This window comes from Scardinius erythrophthalmus (assembly GCF_964197995.2).
Source record: "Scardinius erythrophthalmus genome assembly, chromosome: 12".
Taxonomy (NCBI): Eukaryota; Metazoa; Chordata; class Actinopteri; order Cypriniformes; family Leuciscidae; genus Scardinius; species Scardinius erythrophthalmus.
Window position 1 is genome coordinate 7,591,952 of NC_138232.1, and position 23,434 is coordinate 7,615,385.

General features: G+C 36.9%; 1 protein-coding gene across 1 annotated transcript in view; it reads left to right on the plus strand.

The window, feature by feature from the left end:
• grm4 (glutamate receptor, metabotropic 4) overlaps positions 1-23,434 on the plus strand; it is a 118,941-nt gene that overhangs the window by 65,513 nt on the left and 29,994 nt on the right. The window contains exon 6 of the mRNA XM_081380068.1: positions 17,935-18,135. Within this exon, the coding sequence (XP_081236194.1) occupies positions 17,935-18,135 (201 nt within the window). The remainder of the gene's footprint in view (positions 1-17,934; positions 18,136-23,434) is intronic.

The window sequence follows — 23,434 nt, forward strand, 5'->3', positions numbered from 1 at the left end:
GCTGTTCTACGTCTGATGTTTTCTGATGCACAGCAGCAGCATCCCTACGCTAAGCACACAGAACCAATGCAATCCAGCCAATTGGAAAAGAGATGATGATCTTTAATTGATTCGCGCCTTCTCTCGGGGGAAGAGCCGCCCTTGGCGGCCCCGTCAGTTATAAGTTCAGCCCTGGTCAGAGCCCGTCCGTTTGGCTGTGAAGATAGGTTGACTCCTAGCAACACATTTCAGGCTTCATCCAATCAGTGCAGGTTGCGATCTTACGAGGAGGGGTTTCCGCCGGCAGACCTTTTCGAGGGTGGCTACGGTAGCGCATCTAATTCTCAGCTTGTAGCCTACCGAGCATTACAGCGCTTACTGCACTGCACCAGTAAGCAGGGCAGGATATTAACCTCTCGGTTCAGTATCGGTGCGGTGACCTCCTAGAGACGGCGGAAGCCAAATTATATGCGACTGTGGCAAAGGGGCTCACTGTAACATCTCAGCGCGCTAAATGTCACCGTGCATAATCCTTGTCAGTGGGCTCACTTGTAATGGCTGGCCTTTAGCGTGCTGCAAGAAGTATCTGGCCTGAAACAAAATCCATCGCTCTGCCACAACATCATAAATCACTTTTTCTTTATGCTAATTGCTACACCCACAAGAAAATTCATCATTGTTACCTTACATTCTTGAATAGCCATTGGTGATTAAATGCTGTGCTTCTATTCACTTGATCAAAAAAACATGGTATGTTGTATTCTGTGTGCGTGAATGAGATGCAAAACATGCCACTGAGCACAGCTTTTTCTTTCTTCTGTGGTAGTTTTGTGTTTGAATATATTTCTTGCATGCTTTTGCAACACCCAATGGTTCACATCTAAAAAAACGAGGCGTGTGCGTGTATTGCACATACTAAATGCTGAAATCAGGCTTGATTATTCATGTAAGGAACATGGCAGTTGCCATGCACATTGTAGCAGATTTATAATACCACGTGGGAAATGAAAATGGTGTTCAGACTATTTGCACAGCTTTATTACTGTAGTTCAAGAAAACAACTTCATGCTGAAAGACAATGCAGCCTTAACTGGGTCGCATCCTCTAACAGCTTTGTCTCAAAGGGAGGATGTAATATTTGTCTGAAAGCACGGATTCAGAACCGGAGGCCACTACGGCTGTGGCTGGATAAACCTTTATCGTTCGCGTGGAGTCTCGAGTTAGCATAGCGACGGTCTCCAGGGTCTGGGTGTTTTCAGCACTGTAATAGCTGCTGATGAAGATTAACAATCTAGATCTGCATGTATTTTCCATTAAGGTTTAGCTAGCATGGTTCCTAGCATGTCGTGCATTCAGGACCTGTACTTTCTGTTAAAATTCTGAGTTTGATTTGCATAGTGTTCTAAGCACAGTGAGGAGTTGTTGTTGTTTTAGTCATCTAGACAGACTACAGTGTAGCCTCAAATATAGCCTCAGAGGGACAATGCTAATGCATGAGTCAACAGGCACCCACAGATTTGCCTGAATTCCAGCTGACATTTTCGATAATGACTAATGTGATGGAGGATCTGTGAAACATATTTGGGGTATGAATCAAAGCTGATTCTATGACAACACTGTCTTTCATTCATTTTATTAGCTGTGAGCTTGGTTTTACATACACTATGCAAGGTATTATTTGCAGTATGTATCTATTTATTTATTTATTTGATCTTGAAACTGTTTTCAGATTAAAGACCTATGAAACCGCATTTATCTTATACCAATAATCAAGCAGCACTATACCATATAATATATATACCATTTTTATGTTCTTTAAAGATGTCTCTTATGCTCACCAAGACTGCATTTGTTTGATCAAAACACAGTAATATTGTGTATTAATATTATAACAGTTAAAAGGAATATATTTTTGTAAGTATATGTTAAGTATTTAATGCATATTATATTTATCATTAACTGTTTTTGGTGATTTTTTTGTTTTGTTTTTGTAAACATTTCAGATGTAATGATGGTCACAGGCACAGTGATGCAGCTTCAATTTAACCAAGCTGAGTGCTCACAAACCTGGCTCACTCACAGATAATTTCAAGTCATTTCAAGTTCAGTTTGATTCGGACGTGCCTGAACATAGTGTTGACCAAATGATTGAGTTGTTTTCTCTGTAATTAGTCAGGCCTGTTCCATCAGTTTGACCCGTTGATGTGGATTTGTGCACTGACGGTGTAATCAACCAATCACATCAATGTTTGCCAGTATATTGCCGTTCCCTCCTCACATTCGCTGTTGGAGCTTAGTAAGAACACATCGAGCTCAATGGAAGTCCCCCGCTGAAACTTAATCCACTGATGTCACTGTTGGAGAGTGCTATACTTTAGAAAAACTAGTGAGAAAGAAGTCATTTGATGTCATATTTCTTATTTAAAGTGTTCCTTTTTTTGTAGAAAGGTTAATGGTTGAAGCAAAACACAAATGGCACAAATATATTTTCACCTTGAGGCATAAGCCTGATTTTTGGCCTTTATTGACGTGCTGTCAGCTTGTTCAATGGCCCTAATTCATGAAACACGTGCAAGACCAATTTCTGTGTAAATCATTCGGAAAACTGTTGCTACATAAATTGTTCGGTTCATGTTTCACGAATGAGTCCCAATGTGCGCTGCCTATCTGACTGTGGTATAATTTTGACATCAAGATCTGACCCCACAATCAAATTACTTTATTGGTTTATTGATTTAAAAAGCTTAAAATGCAATTTTTAGGGGTCAGTAAGATTTTTTTAAATACTTTCATTAAGAAAGGACAAATTAAATTGATCAAAACTGACAGTGAAGACATTTACCATATTCTATTTTTTTTAGTTTCCACTAAAATTAAAGCAGCACAACTGTTTTTAACATTGATGATAGTAAGAAATGTTTATTTGCAGCAAATCAGCATATTAGAATTATCTCTGAAGGATCATGTGACACTGAAGACCAGAGCAATGGATTACTTCTTTCAAAACCATTAAAGGAGAACTTAATTTTTTTGTAAATTTGGAGTGCTGTCAATACAGAGAACAACGACAAAAATCGGTGTTGCCTACACCGTGTTATCCTCTTTTTAAAATTTGCACCCTGTTGACTTCAATGGGGCAAGTTTTAAACCTGCTTTTAGCCTCTTAATATCCTTGATGTGTCATTACAAGTGCACAGGTCATGTGAGTGATTCATTCAGAGTAAACACGAGTGAATCTGACTGCAGTAGATGTGAAAGATATGAATAAAAATTATGTTATTTAAGCCAGCGCAAATACCTGTATTTACATCCTGTTTTCGGTCGAAGTCCAAAGTAGTCGAATGTCGAGTTCACGCGCATAGGTTTAGCTACCTATGATCACGCGCGTGAACTCGACAATCGACTACTTTGGACTTTGACCGAAAACAGGATTTAAATACAGGTACTGTATGAGCACTGGCTGAAATAACTTAATTTTAAATCATATCTTTCACATCTACTGCAGTCAGATTCACTCGTGTTTACTCTGAAGGAATCACTCACATTGGCTGTGCACTTGTAATGACACATCAAGGATATTAAGAGGCTAAAAGCAGGTTTAAAACTTGCCCCATTGAAGTCAACAGGGTGCAAATTTTAAAAAGAGGATAACACGGTGTAGGCAACACCGATTTATGTCGTTGTTCTCTGTATTGACAGCACTCCAAATTTACAAAAAAATTAGCTCAATGTTAAAATTGACCGGAGTTCTCCTTTTAAACGATCTTACCAACCCTACATTTTTGCATGGTAGTGTCTGTTAGATTTAGTACAAAAGCACATGTATGCATCATGCTGAATTTAATTTAGATAATGCATTCGATAGCAAGTTAATGAGTACAATGTATAGCATTGCTGTTTTATCAAAGAGAATGCAATGCTTGAATATAAAGACTGTGTGTTGACCCCCACGCTTATCGAAGATCCAGCAGCCAGAGATAGAAGAGTGCTCTACATCAATGCTGCGATTTTCCAGCCCTCACAAAAGCCCTCTGGTTACTGTCGGATTAAAAGGCTGGATATCTCAGCGTTCAGCTCTCTCTGCCTCTCCTCCTCTCTACCGCCTTTCCATTCTCTATCTCTCGCTCTCTGTCTTTCTCTGTTTGTAGCACTCGGCTCTGCTTTTATCAGGGTTGAACATACAGGAAATTCTCCATGCAGGGAGCAGCTTGTGATTATGGATTGCACATGTTGAGATGGATCTCTGTGATATCAGAGGATGGGAGGACAAACTTTAGCTTGTTGACATCTGTTTGCTGTAGTTACATGATTTCACTGCTCTCTTGAGTAGGGGTGACGTGCAGCCTGACTTTTGAGTCCATTTTGTAGCTTATACTCAGTGTTTTCGGTGGGGTAGTGACCCAAAAATTGTCAAATAATCATGTATTGATAGGATTGGAAAATAAATAAGCCTAGAAACTTATAAAAGACCAATGCATTTTTTAAAGAACATTTTATTTTTACAATTTGGGTTCCATTTTGGTGCTCCACTTGGGTCCTAAAGCAGAACTGGTTGAGAACCTCTAATCTAGTTGCTACAGGCTACTAAGCGGCTTAATCAATTGCATAGCACCATTCTTATTCTTGCCAATTTTTTGTGTGTAATATGCATCAGATAGTCAGTAATTATCTACATGTGCATTGTCTGAAGCTGAGTAGCATCGGACTGACTGATGCTGATAAATATATATTAGCCTGGGTATTGATTGTACACAAAATGCCTCATTTAACTAGTTTCAAAAGTTATAAATATTGGAGGGAAATGTTGCTGCTGGCAAAAAGGTTTAATTTGATCCATGTTGTTTTTTTTTTTGTTTTTTTTTTTGCCAAATGACCAGAAAAAAGCAGTTCCAGTGTAAGCATCTCAATTAATTGTTACAGAATATATATATGTTGTAGTGGCCCAAATATTTCCTACAAAATGGGCCTCAGAAAGTGCCATTTCTAGTTTTTATAAATGTATGTATAGAGTTAAGCACTGAAATCAGATGCAGTCATCCAGGAATGATAAAATTTGAAAATTTAAAAATAAGCTATAAAATGGAAAGATTGGTAATGGATGCACTGCATTTAGAATTTTCCCATAACATTCCATGAGAAGTATATTTTTAACCAAAGCGAGGATTTCTTGGCCCATAATTCCACTTGGGCTTGTTCTAAATTGAATAAATTGTGTTCTCAGTTCAAAAAATGAACCAAACAATTATTTAAAATAAACATCAATGTATAATGCACACTTGAAATGGAGTTGTTAGTTCAGGAGTCGAATGGACCATTGGTCTGCGGAAACATCTTTTGTCAGCTGTCTGGATCAGTTTGATCATTGGTATTCGTGGATGTAAGCATGATGTCGCTGTAAATATACACACAGATCTGCTGAATTGTGCAGCCCTGTGCCACTTAATTTCAAACACTTAAGCAGTGTTTAAGAAAATGGTGAGCAAATTCTTTCATCGGTCCGCTGCACAGCACTTACTTGTGCAACAATACTTGTCTTAATCAGAGTCTTTGTTTTATTTTCAGCAATATTATCTAAATATTATTAACACTATAAATTAAGTTAAATATGGTACTACCACCTGTCTGGATCGCAGTATGTATATGTAAATTGTATGCAGATGAGGCTCTGCATAATAAGCTTTTGTAAGCTTGCATGCACAATTTTCTGCTAATTTAGATTAGCAGGTCCAAGAGTTTGTGAGAATGGGTTTATGAATCTGAAAAACATATATGTGTGTGTGCAAAATTTGCCATTATAACACCACCTGTCCTGTAGAGGAAGTACAAAAACCTATCACAGAAACTTAAAAATGTGTTACCCAAGTGAATCTCCTGCAGTTAACCACTAGTGAAGAATATATAACTTTTTCCCACCACACTAAGATGTATAGTGTTGGCAGGAAGCAAAACTAAGAAGAGTGGTCACTCCACAAACATTTGCACATTAATTGCTTTTTGAGCAAAGCAATATACAGCAAAGCTAATTTTGTATGTACCCGTGAACACAACCTCAGCACAAGCTCTATCATTATTTGCATCTCTCCTTCCTTGCAACTTACACTCAATGGGGATTGTAAGGCAAGTTTGGCCCTGTTTACACCTGGTATTAAGATGCGTTTTGGTCGATCGGATCACAAGTAGACGAGGGAGAGATATATCCGTTTACACCTGTATTTTTAATCCATCTCTTTTGTCCACTTTCAACCACTTCTGTCCTGATTTCTTCAAGTGGAGGGTCTATGGGTGGGTAAATGTATAGGTTTTTTCAGATCTTTCGATCTAATGGGCAAAATAAGCCTGGAATTAACAGAAAAACGGATGGAGAACAGCAGCTTTCGTTTCTGCTCTGTCAGCTGAAAGGCTGAAATGTCAATTGCATGTTAGAAATCAGGAATGGTGAGAGAACATTGTGCTTGGTACATTTTTCATCTTCAAACCAAACTTGGGTCTGCTGCGTGCTTCCTATAATTTTTATGCATTAAGTCAGTAGGCTTCTATGGCTGTTCAAACACATTCGACCACATGAGCGTTTACACTACGAAAGCAATCCGGTCTAATGCGTTTTTGACTGGAAAGTGGTCGAAAGTGGACAAGCTCGAAATGTTTTAGACCCCATTTACATCTGTATTTAGCTTCATCTTCTTGTGATCCGATCGAGCAAAACGCTTCTTAATACCAGGTGCAAACAAGACCTTTAGAGTTTATTGTGAAAAGTGGTATATAAATGAATGATTTTGAATTAAATTGAAAATGTTTTCATGCTATGCATCTAACATTAATAGAAGGTAGAAGTAAAATTCAAATGTATTTTTAATTAAATTTTTTGTATTAAGTTGTTAGATTAAACTTAGTACAAGGTGGATATTTTAGATTTATCTTTAGTATAATGATATTTGTCATTGTATTTCAGATACTATTTTGTATTTTGAAGCCGTTGGAAAAAATCTAATTTAATTTGTATTTAAATACATCTAAGATGAGTATTTTTGTATTTTCAAAATACATAAAATACTTTTTGCCAGACAATTTCGTGCATCAACTAGTTCAGATACGCCCCCTCCACCCCAACATTCATGCATGTGAGCTAGGGATGCGCGGTATACCGGTACTGCAAAAATACCGGTATATATTATATTTCAAACGGTACAATATCATAATTTTGCTCAATTCGGTATTTAATGCGCTGCTGTTTCGAAGTTCACCGCTAGGCGGCAGTGCGCTACCCAAACTGACGCGGGTCACGCACAACCGGCAAACGGTGACAACGGAGGAACACGATGGATCAAACAGATGAAGCTCATTCTACACGCCCGAAATTAATAAATAAAGAGAGCAGTAGGAGTGAAATATAGCATTACTTTGCCTACAAAAGTAATGAGAAAGGTGAAGCAACAGACCTCAATGCACCACTCTACAAACACTGCTTTAAATTTGCGACGGGAGGCAACACATCAAATCTGGCTAACGTTGAGCACTTGTCACTTGATCATCCTGACTTGTTCAAAGAGTTCAGAGATCGACAAGTGAGTCCATCATTCAACTGTTTTAATTTAGACTTTTATTCATAGCGCACATACATAAAAGCTTATCAATTAAATATGACATGGTTAACACGAAAGCTCAAATGTGCTTGCATGACACGCTAGAACCAATGAAGTTTAGGTCTCATAATTTTTGCACTTTCAAACAATCATATATTAATTGAATTTGAATGAATAAAGAGATTAGTGATATTAATTTTAGTATTAGTGATAGTAAAATGAATGGCATATCACTGCTGCTGTGGCGAGTGCGACCCCTAGAGGAATCTAAGGAATCTAGAGTAATAGTAGTAATATGGATATTACTAATATGAATGTTAGAGTAACACTTTACATTTAAGCTACATTTGTCAACATTCATTAGGTAACCTGACCTAACCGTATTATAGCATTTATTAATCTAGATCAATCAGTAATTATTATTTATACTAATACATGTTTAGCATGTTAACATTACTTTATATGCAATGCATTAAACTAATATGAACCCAAACACAAACCAAACAGTAATCAAACCAAGATGAATAAATGCTATAAATGTTGATAATTCTCTGTTAATGCATGACAGCTAAAAATGACTCATTTCATTATTCTATTATTATTCTATATTAATCAACTATTATAGATATTAACCGATTTTAATTGTATCATTTCAGGTTTCTTTCTTTCTTTTTTTTCAAAATCCAAAATTTAATCTACTGTAAGTTCCCTGACTGTTTTTTATTTATTTATTTATTAGTTTCAAGCAGTGTTTTTTAATAAAATTGTTTCAATTCACTTAAATTTTGAGGCTGGTTATTTGTCACCTGTGGTATCGATTTAGTATCGATACCGAGGTATTAGGTTCTGGTACCGTACCGAAACCAAAATTATGGTATCGAGCCATCCCTAATGTGAGCTGCAATACAACTCAGCATTGGATCAGCGATTTTTCTGGAATAAGATGAGGATGCCATGATCAATTCTACAAGATAGTTCATTATTCCGATTTGCCTTCAGTTAACATGAAAGAATAAAAGAGCAAAGACAAGTGGGAAAATAGCGATAGCCAATCAGTCTTGAAGCATGTGTTTAAAGCATTACTGCATATTAGGGCTGGGTGATAGGGCACTACATATCATAGCGATGATATAGGGCCCTATCTTGCACCCAGCGCAATTGACATTGTACACCGACGCATGTATCATTCCTATTTTGCACCCGCGCAAAGCGCGCTTTTCCCTCCACAGAAGCACGTCGCTAAACTAGGGAATTAACTTGCGCTCCCTGCGCAAAAAGCGCAAAAAAGGAGGCGTGTTCCGGCGCAAACGTTCCTTCATGCTATTTTGCAGGTTTAGAAAACAATTGCGCCACCAACCAGGAAAAAATAGTTTAAAGTCAGTGACGCGTTGCGCATGTTATTCATATGCTATTTTAACGGCGCATGCTTGGCCATAATCAATGTAGCGTGTGCACAACGCGCATACACTTTGATTCTCTCATCTACACAAAAGCAGCAGTTTTCATTTTTGCAAATCATACATTAATACGATAGATAGATAGATAGATAGATAGATAGATAGATAGATAGATAGATAGATAGATAGATAGATAGACAATTTATTATAAAAGCATACATCTAGCTTACACATTTACCCAAATTATCATACGCCTTTTTAACCGAAGTTAATTTGGGTGGGTTTCTCCATCCCCAACCTCCCTGACGAGAGCGTTGCTCTCCTTGGCTGTGAACCGCTCCTGGCACGCGCCTGGCAAATCCGCCGTTATGATAGGAATCCGCTTTAGAACAAGCGCGCCTGCTCTTAAAGGAGAACTCCGGTCAATTTTAACCCTCTGGCGTCTGAGGGGGTTTTGGGGTCCTTGAGATGTTCTGACATGCCCTGACATTTGTGCTTTTTTCAGTTGCTTATAAACATATTAATGGCAAAGGTGTAAATTCACTCTATTTAGCACAAACAGGGCTACCATAATATGTGAACAACTTGCATGTACATGTTTGTATTTTTGAGGGAATAATGTTTATGCATGGTTTTTTAAAAAACAAAAAACTAAAGTTTCTGAAATAAGGCCATAAAACACATTCTAAATATATGTAAATAAGACTTTTGACGAATGGATGTCGTTGCCTAGAATTTTTTCTTCAAAATTATGTAAAAATCATCCTGCCTAATCATTCACATAACACAATACATTGATTTAAATCTTGTAAAACACTTTTTTTTTGGAAAGGCCATATGCGGATGGGCGTGATTCACACCTGCAGAGTCAATGGGGCCCGCATAATGAGGCTGCATACGCAATGAGCCTTTCATTCAGGTGTGTGACTGAGCCACAAGAATGCAAGGACAATATATAACTGGTTTGTTGTTTTTTCCACAAATTTTGCTTGCAAATTGTACAATATCCAAGGTAAACATTTCTAGTAATTGTGCAGTTAATTGTTCTCATACTGTATTTTTAGATTTGGAATATATTCTCTTCCCGAATGTGTCACTAATAAAGCATAATACAATTATTTAAAGAGAAGGCTTATAATGACCTTTTAAGATTTTGTTTACATCTATCCATAGTCCATAGTCCATAGTCCATAGTAGTCGATTGCCGAGTTCACGCGCGTGATCATAGGTAACTAAACCTATGCGCGTGAACTCGGCAATCGACTACTTTGGACTTCACCCGAAAACAGGATGTAAACACAGGTATTTGCGCTGGCTGAAATAACATCATTTTTATACATTTCTTTCACATCTACTGCAGTCAGATTCACTCGTGTTTACTCTGAATGAATCACTCACATTTTCTGTGCACTTGTAATGACACATCAAGGATGTTAAGAGGCTAAAAGCAGGTTTAAAACTTGCCCCATTGAAGTCAACAGGGTGCAAATTTTAAAAATAGAATAACTCGGTGTAGGCAACACCGATTTTTGTCGTTGTTCTCTGTATTGACAGTACTCCAAATGTACAAAAAAATGAGCTCAATGTTAAAATTGACCGGAGTTCTCCTTTAAAGGGAATGTGAGATGACGCTCTGATTGGTTTATTTCACGTTACGCCCAGACCACACCTATGAATAATGAAGCTGCTTCAGACCAACCCATTTTAGATTTGCGCCTGGCGCAAGAGTCATTTATCCCGCCGGAAAAATAGCAACAGCGCCAAGACCCGCCCACAAAGTTACTTGCGCTTTGCGCTTTGACACTTGCGTTTCAGATCGTTAAAATAGGGCCCATAAAGTCTGAATCGATGGAACTTTTTCTAAATCATTTACATAGATAGGCCTATTTGTGGGGTGAGCAAATTTATCCGTGTAGCTTTTAGTGGGCAATTTAGGATTTATTGGAACGAGTGAAAAAATAAGCACTGATGAATGATACACCACAAAAATCTTCAGCTTTTAGTTTTATTGTTCATTAAAAAAAGTCAAATTAATCTAAATGAATTCTAATTTTAAATTTTAGATAAACTTTCTAATTTTAATAAACTTATACAAACAAATAAACTTTACTTAAAAGAAATAAAAACTTACTATACTTAAAAAGCATTGGACTACCTGCAAAAAAAAATGAATAAAAGCCTCAAAAGCCGTTTTTGCTGTCGTTTAAAAACTGATATTGAGAATTGTGAAACCATGATATATATATTGTTACTGTGAAGTAAAATTAAAGCTGCAGTCCGTAACTTTTTTGGGTTAAAAATGATCCAAAATACATTTTTGAGCAGGTACATAACCAGCCAGTGTTCAAAACTATCTGCTTGCCTAAGCTCGATTCAAAACGCTAAGCTTGTAATAATGTTTTTAATTCCAGTGGTACTGGTGGATTTCCGCAGGAAATTCGAGCATGTAATTGCGCCATTACGTCACATCTGTACACATAAAGATGGTGTCTCGGCTAGTAGGCTATATTGTGTGTGAGGATGTTGGAGGTGGAGATTTATAGCTGATCACAGCACTTGATATAATTAAACTTATCAATTTGATGGCGAATCCAGAAAGGTTCAGACGACAATCACCAGTGACAACTGGAGACTCACCCGTTGTAAAACGCAAAACACTTCGGACTTCGGAGTGGCTACAGAAAAAAAGAGACTGCAACCGGCCCATGCGAAAACAAGGATAATATCTGAAGGGCATTAAATGTAGTCACGCAATGCTGATGTTGTTAACATTAACAATTTGAGAACAAAGTATAATTTGCACGGTTTGACGTGATATGATAAGTGATCGTTAGATTTAATTAGCGCAATTTACCTCAATGCTTTTTTCTCCTTAGTTGGTCAGAACAAAAGTGGATGTTACTTGTTCAGATTACTTATGTTGGTCATACTTCCAAAAAGTGGAATCTGTGATTCCGAATGACAGACTCCACACCGGTGCGGCGACTGACAGCCACACATTCTCCTCAAAACATTGGATTCATCCGCGCTGTGCCGTGCCGAGGCACAACCCACGTAAAGTTGATAATTCCGCGAATAACTGCAATTGCAGATTTCAAACAGAGATGATGACAGAGGAAAAACTATGGACTGAAGCTTTAAGATTTTGGGTCATATCGCCCATCCATATTCTTTGCTAGATAGCAGAAAAGGTTCCCACAGTTTTACATACAGTATGAATTTTTGAATAGTGTTCACCTCAAGTAATAGATACAATTACATTGTAACCTGGTCAGAAATTAGTGTATAAATGGCTGCTATTTTGCATACGTTTATTTGTAATTGCCAGCAAGAAAGAAAGAAAGATAGAAAGAAAGAATGATAGAGTGGGCAGAGATGAGGTTAGGAATTAAAAGTCAATAGGCCTATGCAGTTTCTTCATTCACTGTGACCTATACATTTTGTTAATGTAAATGGAATGTACATGGGTTTGGTCGTGGGGGACTAGATCTGCTACACTGCTGCAGTGCAAGTACGGCTTGCTTCTGCTAAATACTCAGAACATAAACTGAATGGAAACATGCTGCTGCTATACTAGAGAGAGGGAAGACCCCCCGGCAGGTGGTGTTGGGAAGGCGGAGGGCTAGAATAAGAATATGTGTCGTGGTTATAAAGGGAAGTAGTGCGTGAAATCAATTGACTGTGGAAGTTACAATAAAACAACCAATCAGAACGTGAATAAAGTTTCATGGCTGAACTATTCATTTGTACTAAAGCCAACGTAAATAATTGCAATATTTAGTCAATTATTTAATTTTGGAAATACTGTATAAATAATTTTATATTGTAATATTTTTTTCTCATACAACATACAGTAAATGGGTCTTAATATATGGAAAATGTAGAGCTGCTTTTATATTTTGGGGTTCCTTGCAAGGTTATCATCATATTCAGGGAAATGTTTGAAAACCCCTGGATTGAGTAAAGTATTGTTGAGGTTTTAGTGAATTGCTTGCAATGAAATTAAGTTGAGACCAACATTTTTTTGCATCAGCTTATTTTTAAGAAATAAATATGTAGTTCCCACTATGCTATTTCTAAAACAATGATGAGACACAAGACACCCGTGTTTGTATTCAAAAAGTGTTAAGGGATGTCTCCCAGGGGCGATTCATTGGATTTGGATTGCCAAGCTTTAATAGAGAAATTTTAGATTCTTTGGTTCCCAACAAAACCTCCCTCAGGCGTGGTGGAGGAGACATCATATGTCTTAAATGCTTTGCATGGGAGCGTTGATCAAAAAGGCCCATCTTTCATCCAGATGAGATGACTGATAAATGCAGAGGTGATGCAGATTCCATCTATTATCACCATCCCACCTAAATGTTGAGTACGGATGAAAGAGGTGGGCTTGTAAATCCCTACAAAGAGCAATATATGAGTCATTAAAAATGTGCCCTTGAGTAGTAAGTGTAACGGTTGGCATAAAAGCTAAAGAATGACTTACAATGTAAAACAAACATTTAAACAGACTGTTGAAGAAAGGTTTTTTTCTACGTATATGTAAAGTACTATTAATATTTAAATTGTCTGGACCTAAGACAAAAAGCCTGAAGCCTCTCAACAAAATATTACCTGAATTATTTTTGAAAGGGCAGAAATAATTACCCTTCTTTGATTGCTGGAGGGATTTTTGAGGTCCGAGATCCAAAACTAATGTACTGTATGCAACATCTAAAGCAGTCGTTCTGTCCTTTGAATCAATTATAGCAGCTATCTCCATGCTGAATATTTTAATTCATTCGTCGGAAGTTAATGGATTGCTTTTATACAGTAAGTGCATTCAGAGACTGGCACTCCTTGAGTAACGCGCACACCACAACCATTTCTATAGAGCGCTCACATTGTGTCTGAATCAAAAGCACTTTGTATCAAGATTTTTTTTTACCATTGTTGAGGTTAAGGCTACAGCAGAGTTTCCACAAAACCCTTTGAGAAAAAATTCACTCGTCCGAAACCACAAACAAGAGACTTAAGTGAGACAAAAGACTCAGGAGGTTTTTCTGGCAAATGGGGAGAGTCAGAGCAATTATTCCCAGTGAGAGCATGAGCCCTCAGAGCAGGACATCTAGTGTCTTTAAAGCCCTGGAGCAGCGAGAGGTACGGAAGGTTATGAGCGTGCTACTCTGTCACAGTCACCATCTCTGCCACCTTTCAGACCCCGACAAACTCTCTGAGATGCCTCCCTTAATTGCAAAGGATTCCTCAAACGGCGGCCAGCTCTATAGCCATCGCGGATGTGTTTAGAATCTAGGATGAGGAGTTTGTGCTCATAACTGTCGGATTTGTAGGATTTTGTGTTTAAAGCATTTTGTTTCGCTTTGCTTTGTTTATTTTTGTTATGATGCCAATCAGTTGAATCATTTGCATCAATATTATGTGAGAAAATGCCCCAAATTAAGATAAAATCAGTGTTTTATTCATTTTTAATTATTTAAAATTATTTTTATGTATGTATGTATTTATTTGATCTCTATGAATTATTTTGAATTGGGATCAAAATGCATTAAGTATGCAGTGAATTTAATTGAATTAATCAGATGTATCATTATTTGGTGAAAAAAAACCCATATGAAGATAAAATCAAAATATTTTATTAATTTTAAATTGTATGTATTAATTATATTATTTTATTAGTAATTATAATTTTATTTATTGATTAATTAAATATATTTATTGATTAAATAAATTGTATTTTATTTTCAGCTATTTTAATGTTCTAATATAAGTTCTACGTTTTATTTTTATTTTTGTTTCAGTGTTGTCACAGTACATAGTGTTTGAATTATTTTATAAAAATAATTTAAATAAAACAATGTTTTTCAGCAAATCAGTGAATGTTAATAAATAATGTTAACAAGTTGAACAGTAGCGTATGTGAATGTGCTCAGATGAGGAGTTAACTTGTAACTTGTCGCATTTGAAGGATTTTGTGTGCACACAAACGGCATGAATGGGTGTGTTCGTCTGCCAGAGAGAGTGCTAATGCGTTTGTGTGTGTTTGCGTACGAAGAGCATTAAGAAGTGTGTGGGCTAGCCATCCTCCCCCAGTGTGAAAGATTTACAATGGACTTTTTCCACGGCGGAAGTCAAACATTCACACCCCCCCACCCCCCAAATGGTTATGCTTGTGGTGAACAATTACACAAGCAAAACCTGCCTCTTTAATTTAGGGTTTTCAAGATGCAAAAGGACTGTCGAAGATGTTAAATTGCCTTTGGCTTTCTGTTTAAGGCAAAGCTGAAGTGCTGGTGATTAGAAACCATAGAAGAATAGGACAGACATTTCTTTACTAACAGCAGCTTCTAGAAAAAAAGGAAAAAAAAAAACACTCTGGCTTTGTTTAGATAAGAAAAGGTTTGCAAATGTAGGAAGAGAAGGGATATGGATGGGTTTGTCTTGGGCGAACATGCAAAGAGTATTGAGTAAAAGAGGAAACCAGCCTTTTGAAATTTCAAACAACAGTAAAATACTGCACTAAGTGGCATTAACCTGAAAGGAATCCTATTGTATGGAGTAATGATTGTTCTTTCAGTTTTTGCAGTTATTTTAAATACTGTATAAGTACTGTAAACGCTGGCATTAACTCAAAATGACAATGGCACAGGCTTTATTCTAAAGAGTGTACCCTGCAATCTGCCAACCTGACATCTGACAGCTATCTCTCCGGTTTGTTCTGGCAGGGTCATAATTGAAACAGCTCCTTTGCAATTAAGACCTTACAAAAAAAAACAAAAAAAAAAACCATGCTGAGCAACTCCAGCTCTAATGAATATACAGCTGTCTGGCATGATTATATGAGCGCTGAGAGATAATTAATCTTGCTTGCTGTCTCCCTGTCTATTATTCCACCCTCGCGTGTTACCAGACCTCTTTCATTTATCCGTGGCATGAAGAGCAAGATATGGGACTTGGATAACTGAACATGTGAGATGACAACTCGTGGCATATTGTATATTTGATTATTTTCTTCCCCTTTCTATTTAAATACTATTTAACAAGCCCTGTAGAAATTATTTCAAATACAACCTTTTACACATACAACTGTACAGTACTGTAAGAAGCCAACTGGTTGCCCCTCCTTTTTATTTTTTAAGTATGCAGATTAATTAATTGAATTCATATATGTGACCCTGGACCACAAAACCAGTCACATGGGTCAATATTTTTTGAATAAATAAGCTTTCCATTTATGTATGGTTTGTTAGGATAGAACAATATTTGGCCGAGATACAACTATTTGAAAATCTGGAAAATCGAAACATTGAGAAAATCGCCTTTAAAGTTGTCCATTTATGTTCGCGATTGTGCTGCATTCACTCACAAAAATAAATGTTTTATATATTTACAGTAGGAAATTTACAAAATATCTTCATGGAACATGATCTTTACTTAATACCCAATGATTTTTGGCATAAAAAAATTCAATTTTGCAGTACAATCAACTTTGATGTTTAAGTAATTTCAACTTAAATTACATTAAAATGACTTAAATGAGTTGAAACTTGTAGAAGTTATATAAAAAAGTTGAAAATTGCTCAACTTGGTGAGTTAAAGCAATGTAAAAAACATGTTGTCATAACACAGTGTGGTGAGAAAATAAAGAATTTTGCATTTTCTAATTTTATAAAATTTTATTTTAAATTATTTATTTATTCATTCATTCTATTTTATGTTCTGCAATCATTTATCTAGTAATATTTGTACTGTAAGCATTTTATGCATTGCTTTTAATTGGTAATATATATATATATAAAAAAAAGATTTTATATATATATACGCCTTTAAGTGAATCACATAAGTAATATTCATGACCCAAGCTGTGCCTGAATATAAATTTTTATATGATATCATAATTATCACAACGTTTTAGGCCTAATTATGAAACATTTATGACAAAAATGCTAGAATGATGCATGTTCTAATGGTATCTCAAATTAGTGTATCCATAGCAACTAGGCATTTACAATTGTCATAATTGTGAAGAGAGCTTGATGAGATTTATAATAATGTGCCTTTTTCAGATCATTCTTACATCCCTGTAATGGTTTTATAGAAGTCTTACTACAATTCCATATGTGTCCATCATCTATATGATAGGATGATAGAACACTGAGCTGCTACCTTAATGGAAATGTGCGCTACTTTTGGCAGAATTACATCCTACTGTCTGTGTTTCAGAACCAGGTTTTGTCATTGATCAAGAAATTGCTTACTGTTTATTCTTAACCATCTGCATTCATTTATGTAGGAGCATTCACTTTTAATGTAAATTTTCATTTTCTTCTTTCTTTTTTTTTTTTACTTTCATGCAACTGAAATGAAACATTTCCTGAATGCATTCTGTTGCATTCTTGTTGGCAAGCTGATTAATTTGATGTGTAAAGATTTACCCTTGATAAAACTGTAACACCACAGTGTACACAATGCTTGTTAAAGAAGCAATGCGCTCTAAATTATTATATTTTGAGTTGTCTTTTTCAGTTGGTAAATATTACAAGTATGTTCCTCTTGTCCTCAAAAGCTCTTTGCTTAATACTTCAGTTAATTTGTTAAAATTTCATAAAATAAGACACATTTGTGTTTGGCTCAGAACTAAAATGCAATCTTGAGGATTTTAACAGTTTAAATAGTTTTATTGCATCACATTAGAACTACTATTATTGTATTTTGGTAAAATAAGGAAATATTATTTTATGTCATATATAAAACATTTATTATTTTATGTATTTTTTGTATTCAATTCAGAGATACACCCTAAGTCTTGCCTCAAGCTCACAGCTGGTTTAACAGTGAGATGGTGTGGCAAGTAACTCAGTTTAGAAAGCATCAAGCTATGCTTCCAGTGCTCTCCTAGACTAGAGTAAGTGTGACAATTCAGTCAAAATCTAATGACACTTCAGTTGATGTTCATGCAAACATTTTCTTTCATATGTCAGATCAAGAGCGGATCGGAAAAGACTCGTCCTATGAGCAAGAAGGAAAGGTGATGTTCGTGATTGACGCAGTGTACGCAATGGCGCACGCCCTCCACAACATGCACAAAGACCTGTGCCCTGGCAAGGTGGGACTCTGCTCCAAAATGGACCCTGTTGATGGAACCCTCCTGCTAAAGTACATCCGCGCTGTCAAGATTTCAGGTAAACTGTTTACCTTCTGCATTACCGCTCTTCTGTTTGTCCTTCCACAGACCTACCAGCACAGAGCAAACATCTGTTTATGGGTGCTTAAGAAAAGGGATTTTTGCATAATTATCCCTCTGATGGTGAATTAAAGTTTCTTCATCGCAGCACAACAATTTTAAAACGACTCTCTCACAGGAGACGTTTTTGAAAGCTGTCCAAAATCCTTTTTCTAAAGCCCCACCCTGGTTATAAATTGTCAACAATTGGTTTTACAAAGATTAGCTGCTGTAACGGATTAGAGTTGTGAGAAACAACAGAAGCCCTGAGGAAGGACCGACTGCTCCCCAGAAAAGTATTTTGATATGTGCTTAGTGTACCCAAGCCAAGGTTCCTCCAGAGCCATGTATGTGTTAATTAAAGCAGTTTGCAGTGGGCTCACAACACCCTTTGGACATGTTCTTCCTGGACTATCAATGGCAGTATGACTAATTAATTTACTGAGTATTCACAATTACTCAGAGGACCATGATGATGTGGCCTACAGTTCTGAAGTGTAACCGGCTAATAGAATATGACTTTCGGGGGTAATTTAAAAAAAAAGAAAAATTCAACTGGGTCAACTGTTATGCAAATTGATCTGTCACATGCTTCTCTGACCAAGTGCCCTTCAATCATTAGTGCATTTGATTGAATGATTCTCTACTGAGCTTTTTACTGAGTCAATAGCGTCTGCTTTTGAATAGGCCATAACATTTTTCCAGCAGAAAACATGCAGATCTAATTGAATTAATGAAGTGCCTGACAATTACGGCGGTAGTTGGATGTTAGCTCAGAATATAAACACTTGATTGGGGAATTCTTCGGGAACCAGTTAAGAACTAATGTTTTAATGAATTATACTCAGTGGTCGAACGGAGCCGGTAATCGGTAACGGTAATTTTGTGCTGTTCACATTTATTCAGGTCTTGGTATGTTGTTTTCAAGGTCTGATCGCTTAAGCTTTGGTATCTAGCTTATTATGTCCATTTTTACATAAAGCAAAGGTCTGACCGTCATGTTGAACCACCTGTCACACTTTGGTTGTTTCTATGTGAGTAATAGACAGTGCATCAAAAGTGATGGTTCTTTAAAGATTGCTAAACCTCGGAAATTTTGAGAATCCAGTGAGTAGCTTTTTCCTTTCAAAATGAACTGTATACACTACTGTTTGAAAAGTTTGGGGTTTGCTAATGTTTTTGAAAGAAGCCTCTTATACTCACCAATTGTTTCTATTTTAATATCTTATAAAATATCATTTATTTCTTTGATGAAAGCTTTTTTTAGCAGCGATTATTTATTACACTCTTCAGTCACATGATCCTTCAGAAATCATTCTAATATGCTGATTTGTTGCTTAAGTAACATTTCTTCTATGTTGAGAACAGTTGCTTAATGTTTTTGTGGAAACCGTGACATATTAATAAGGATTCTGATGAATAGAAAGTTCACAAGAATGGCATTTATTTATAACAAGCATTTTTATAACAATGTCTGTTAAAAGTCTTTACTGTCACTTTTGTTTAATGCGTCCTGGCAGAAAAGAGGTATTCATTTCTTTAAGAAAAAATCTTATTGACACCAAACCTTTGAACTTTATGTGTATATAAATATTAGTGGCCCTTTTTAAGAAAAATAAACTTCTATTTTAATAACAATAAGGTAAAACTGTTTGCAGCATTAAACTAATTTAATTTGTATATAATGTGGGATGTAAAATTCACTGTTGAAATCGTTTTCATCAGAAATTGACACTTAAAAGCTGAAGTTAGAAATGTACATGTTTTGTGCAAGATGAGAAAAGGGGGAGACTTGATAAATAGTGTTTAATGTTCAGTTATGTTAGAATTATGCTAATGTTATTCTTGAGTTGAAAGAGGCTCTACAAGCACTTCTATATCTTATACTTCTAACCCTATTTACAGCAAATCAACAGCTTTTGTATTACTCAGTGTTATCCTATTACTGTTAATGAACAGATATGTTGATAATTATAAGAGTGTTCAGAATGCAATCAGTTTGCAACACTTCTCTTGCCAGTTCAGAAGTGGCCATGGCAGACGTTAGCAGCAGCTGAGCTGGAAGAGATTTTTTTGCCTTGATGAGAGGGACAGTTTTGCTTTTGAAACAGCTTTGGCTACACACAGCAGGTCAAATCTCACAAAACTGCTTGTTTCCAGCGCTACTTTCCACACATAACCCTGTTCCCCTTTCTTGAAACGACTTTGAGTGAGGTTAGTTAGAGTCTTCAATAGCCTGAGATTAAGCGAGGCGGCCCCATCACTCTTCTGTTTGCCTCTATACTCTTCTGAAGACCATGCAGTCTTCACTCTCGTCCAGAACGGTTTCTTCTTTGTAAGTCTACTGAGTGTGATGGCCTTTAAACTGATGGTTTTGCTCCCAAAGCTCAAATTGCAGGTTTCCTCCACATTGTCTATTTTAACAACATAAATTACTGCCAAAATGGGTTTCAGAGTTTTGCTGATGGTTGTTTGAAAACGACAAAACAATTGTACAAGTTTGTTTTGAATTTATTTTGAGTCCTGGATATAATGTAATAAATTATTTTCTAAGGATTTTTTTTATATATACAGTGAGGAAAATAAGTATTTGAACACCCTGCTATTTTGCAAGTTCTCCCACTTGGAAATCATGGAGGGGTCTGAAATTGTCATCGTAGGTGCATGTCCACTGTGAGAGACATAATCTAAAAAAAAAATCCAGAAATCACAATATATGATTTTTTAACTATTTATTTGTATGATACAGCTGCAAATAAGTATTTGAACACCTGTCTATCAGCTAGAATTCTGACCCTCAAAGACCTGTTAGTCTGCCTTTAAAATGTCCACCTCCACTCCATTTATTATGCTAAATTAGATGCACCTGTTTGAGGTCGTTAGCTGCATAAAGACTTGGTGAAAAAAGGTCCACTGTTGGAGCAATCATTATAAAATGGAAGAAGCTAAACATGACTGTCAATCTCCCCCGGACTGGGGCTCCAGGCAAGATCTCACCTCGTGGGGTCTCAATGATCCTAAGAAAGGTGAGAAATCAGCCCAGAACTACACGGGAGGAGCTGGTCAATGACCTGAAAAGAGCTGGGACCACCGTTTCCAAGGTTACTGTTGGTAATACACTAAGACGTCATGGTTTGAAATCATGCATGGCACGAAAGGTTCCCCTGCTCAAACCAGCACATGTCAAGGCCCGTCTTAAGTTTGCCAATGACCATTTGGATGATCCAGAGGAGTCATGGGAGAAAGTCATGTGGTCAGATGAGACCAAAATATAACTTTTTGGTCATAATTCCACTAAACGTGTTTGGAGGAAGAAGAATGATGAGTACCATCCCAAGAACACCATCCCTACTGTGAAGCATGGGGGTGGTAGCATCATGCTTTGGGGGTGTTTTTCTGCACATGGGACAGGGCGACTGCACTGTATTAAGGAGAGGATGACCGGGGCCATGTATTGTGAGATTTTGGGGAACAACCTCCTTCCCTCAGTTAGAGCATTGAAGATGGGTCGAGGCTGGGTCTTCCAACATGACAATGAGCCGAAGCACACAGCCAGGATAACCAAGGAGTGGCTCTGTAAGAAGCATATCAAGGTTCTGGCGTGGCCTAGCCAGTCTCTAGACCTAAACCCAATAGAGAATCTTTGGAGGGAGCTCAAACTCCGTGTTTCTCAGCGACAGCCCAGAAACCTGACTGATCTAGAGAAGATCTGTGTAGAGGAGTGGGCCAAAATCCCTCCTGCAGTGTGTGCAAACCTGGTGAAAAACTACAGGAAACGTTTGACCTCTGTAATTGCAAACAAAGGCTACTGTACCAAATATTAACATTGATTTTCTCAGGTGTTCAAATACTTATTTGCAGCTGTATCATACAAATAAATAGTTACAAAAAAATCATACATTGTGATTTCTGGATTTTTTTTTTTGATTATGTCTCTCACAGTGGACATGCACCTATGATGACAATTTCAGACCCCTCCATGATTTCTAAGTGGGAGAACTTGCAAAATAGCAGGGTGTTCAAATACTTATTTTCCTCACTGTATATATACTGTAATAAAGGTAGGGTAGGCAATTTCGGACAGGCTAGCAATAGCATGCTAGCTTTGAAAGCAAAAGATCCCACCCTCCCTTCAGAAAGCTCTCCAAAGCCGTCACTCCTTCAAAACACATGAAGAGCACACACAGCAGAGTTTACATAGCGTCACGAGACGAGAGACGGCGTTATATTACCTCATATCTCAAAGCACATAACATGACAATAATAATGAACATAAACAACATACAGAGCTCTTACTTGTACCAACTGACTGCTGCAGATTAATTTCGCTGTTGATAGTGTTGTAATAGAAACGCATAAATCATAATAAATGAATGAATGAACAGCTCACAGGTTGTCATATTGTAATTATGGTTACGGCATGGCATGAACACAGCATAAGCTCTTTGTTTTGGTTCAGGAGGAACTGTAAAAGGCGGCTGCTATTTGTTTTTGGCGCTCAACGAGTGTCTGTCTGCAACTCTGTCTATCTGTCTGTCTATCTGTCTGTCTGTCTGTCTGTTTATCTGTCTATCTGTAGTTCTATCTGTAGTTCTATCTATCTCTCTATCTGTCTCTCTATCTGTCTCTCTATCTGTCTCTCTATCTATCTGTCTGTCTGTCTGTCTGTCTGTCTCTGTCTGTCTGTCTGTCTATCTATCTATCTATCTATCTATCTATCTATCTATCTATCTATCTATCTATCTATCTATCTATCTATCTATCTATCTATCTATCTATCTATCTATCTATCTATCTATCTATCTATCTATCTATCTATCTATCTATCTGAAGGATCTCTTGGCTGAGTTGTAAGCCTTCTCTCTAGAGCTAAGTCTACCTTTGTTTCTCCCTGATCCCATTGTTTGAAGTACTGCACAATGTCTCATCAAATGAACCTCAGATGAAACCTCAACTCAACCCTTTGATGCCGTGGAGTACACTCACGGCTCTAATAAGGATATATGTCTTGGGACAGTTCACTGTTTAGTGCCATCTTCCTGGTAGAGTCAGAGCCCTGCACTGCATGATGAAAAATAGTACAATAATGCTAGTTTTGCTCTGTATGTTTAATAACTAGACTTTTACAGTGTCACCATCATACTACTAGTAAGTTGTCGCTTGGGCAGTAATTAATGCTGCAAATACCAGTAAACTGACTAGTGCAAACCTTAGTACATCACCTTGCATGATTAATTTAAATACTCTCCTCCCATAAA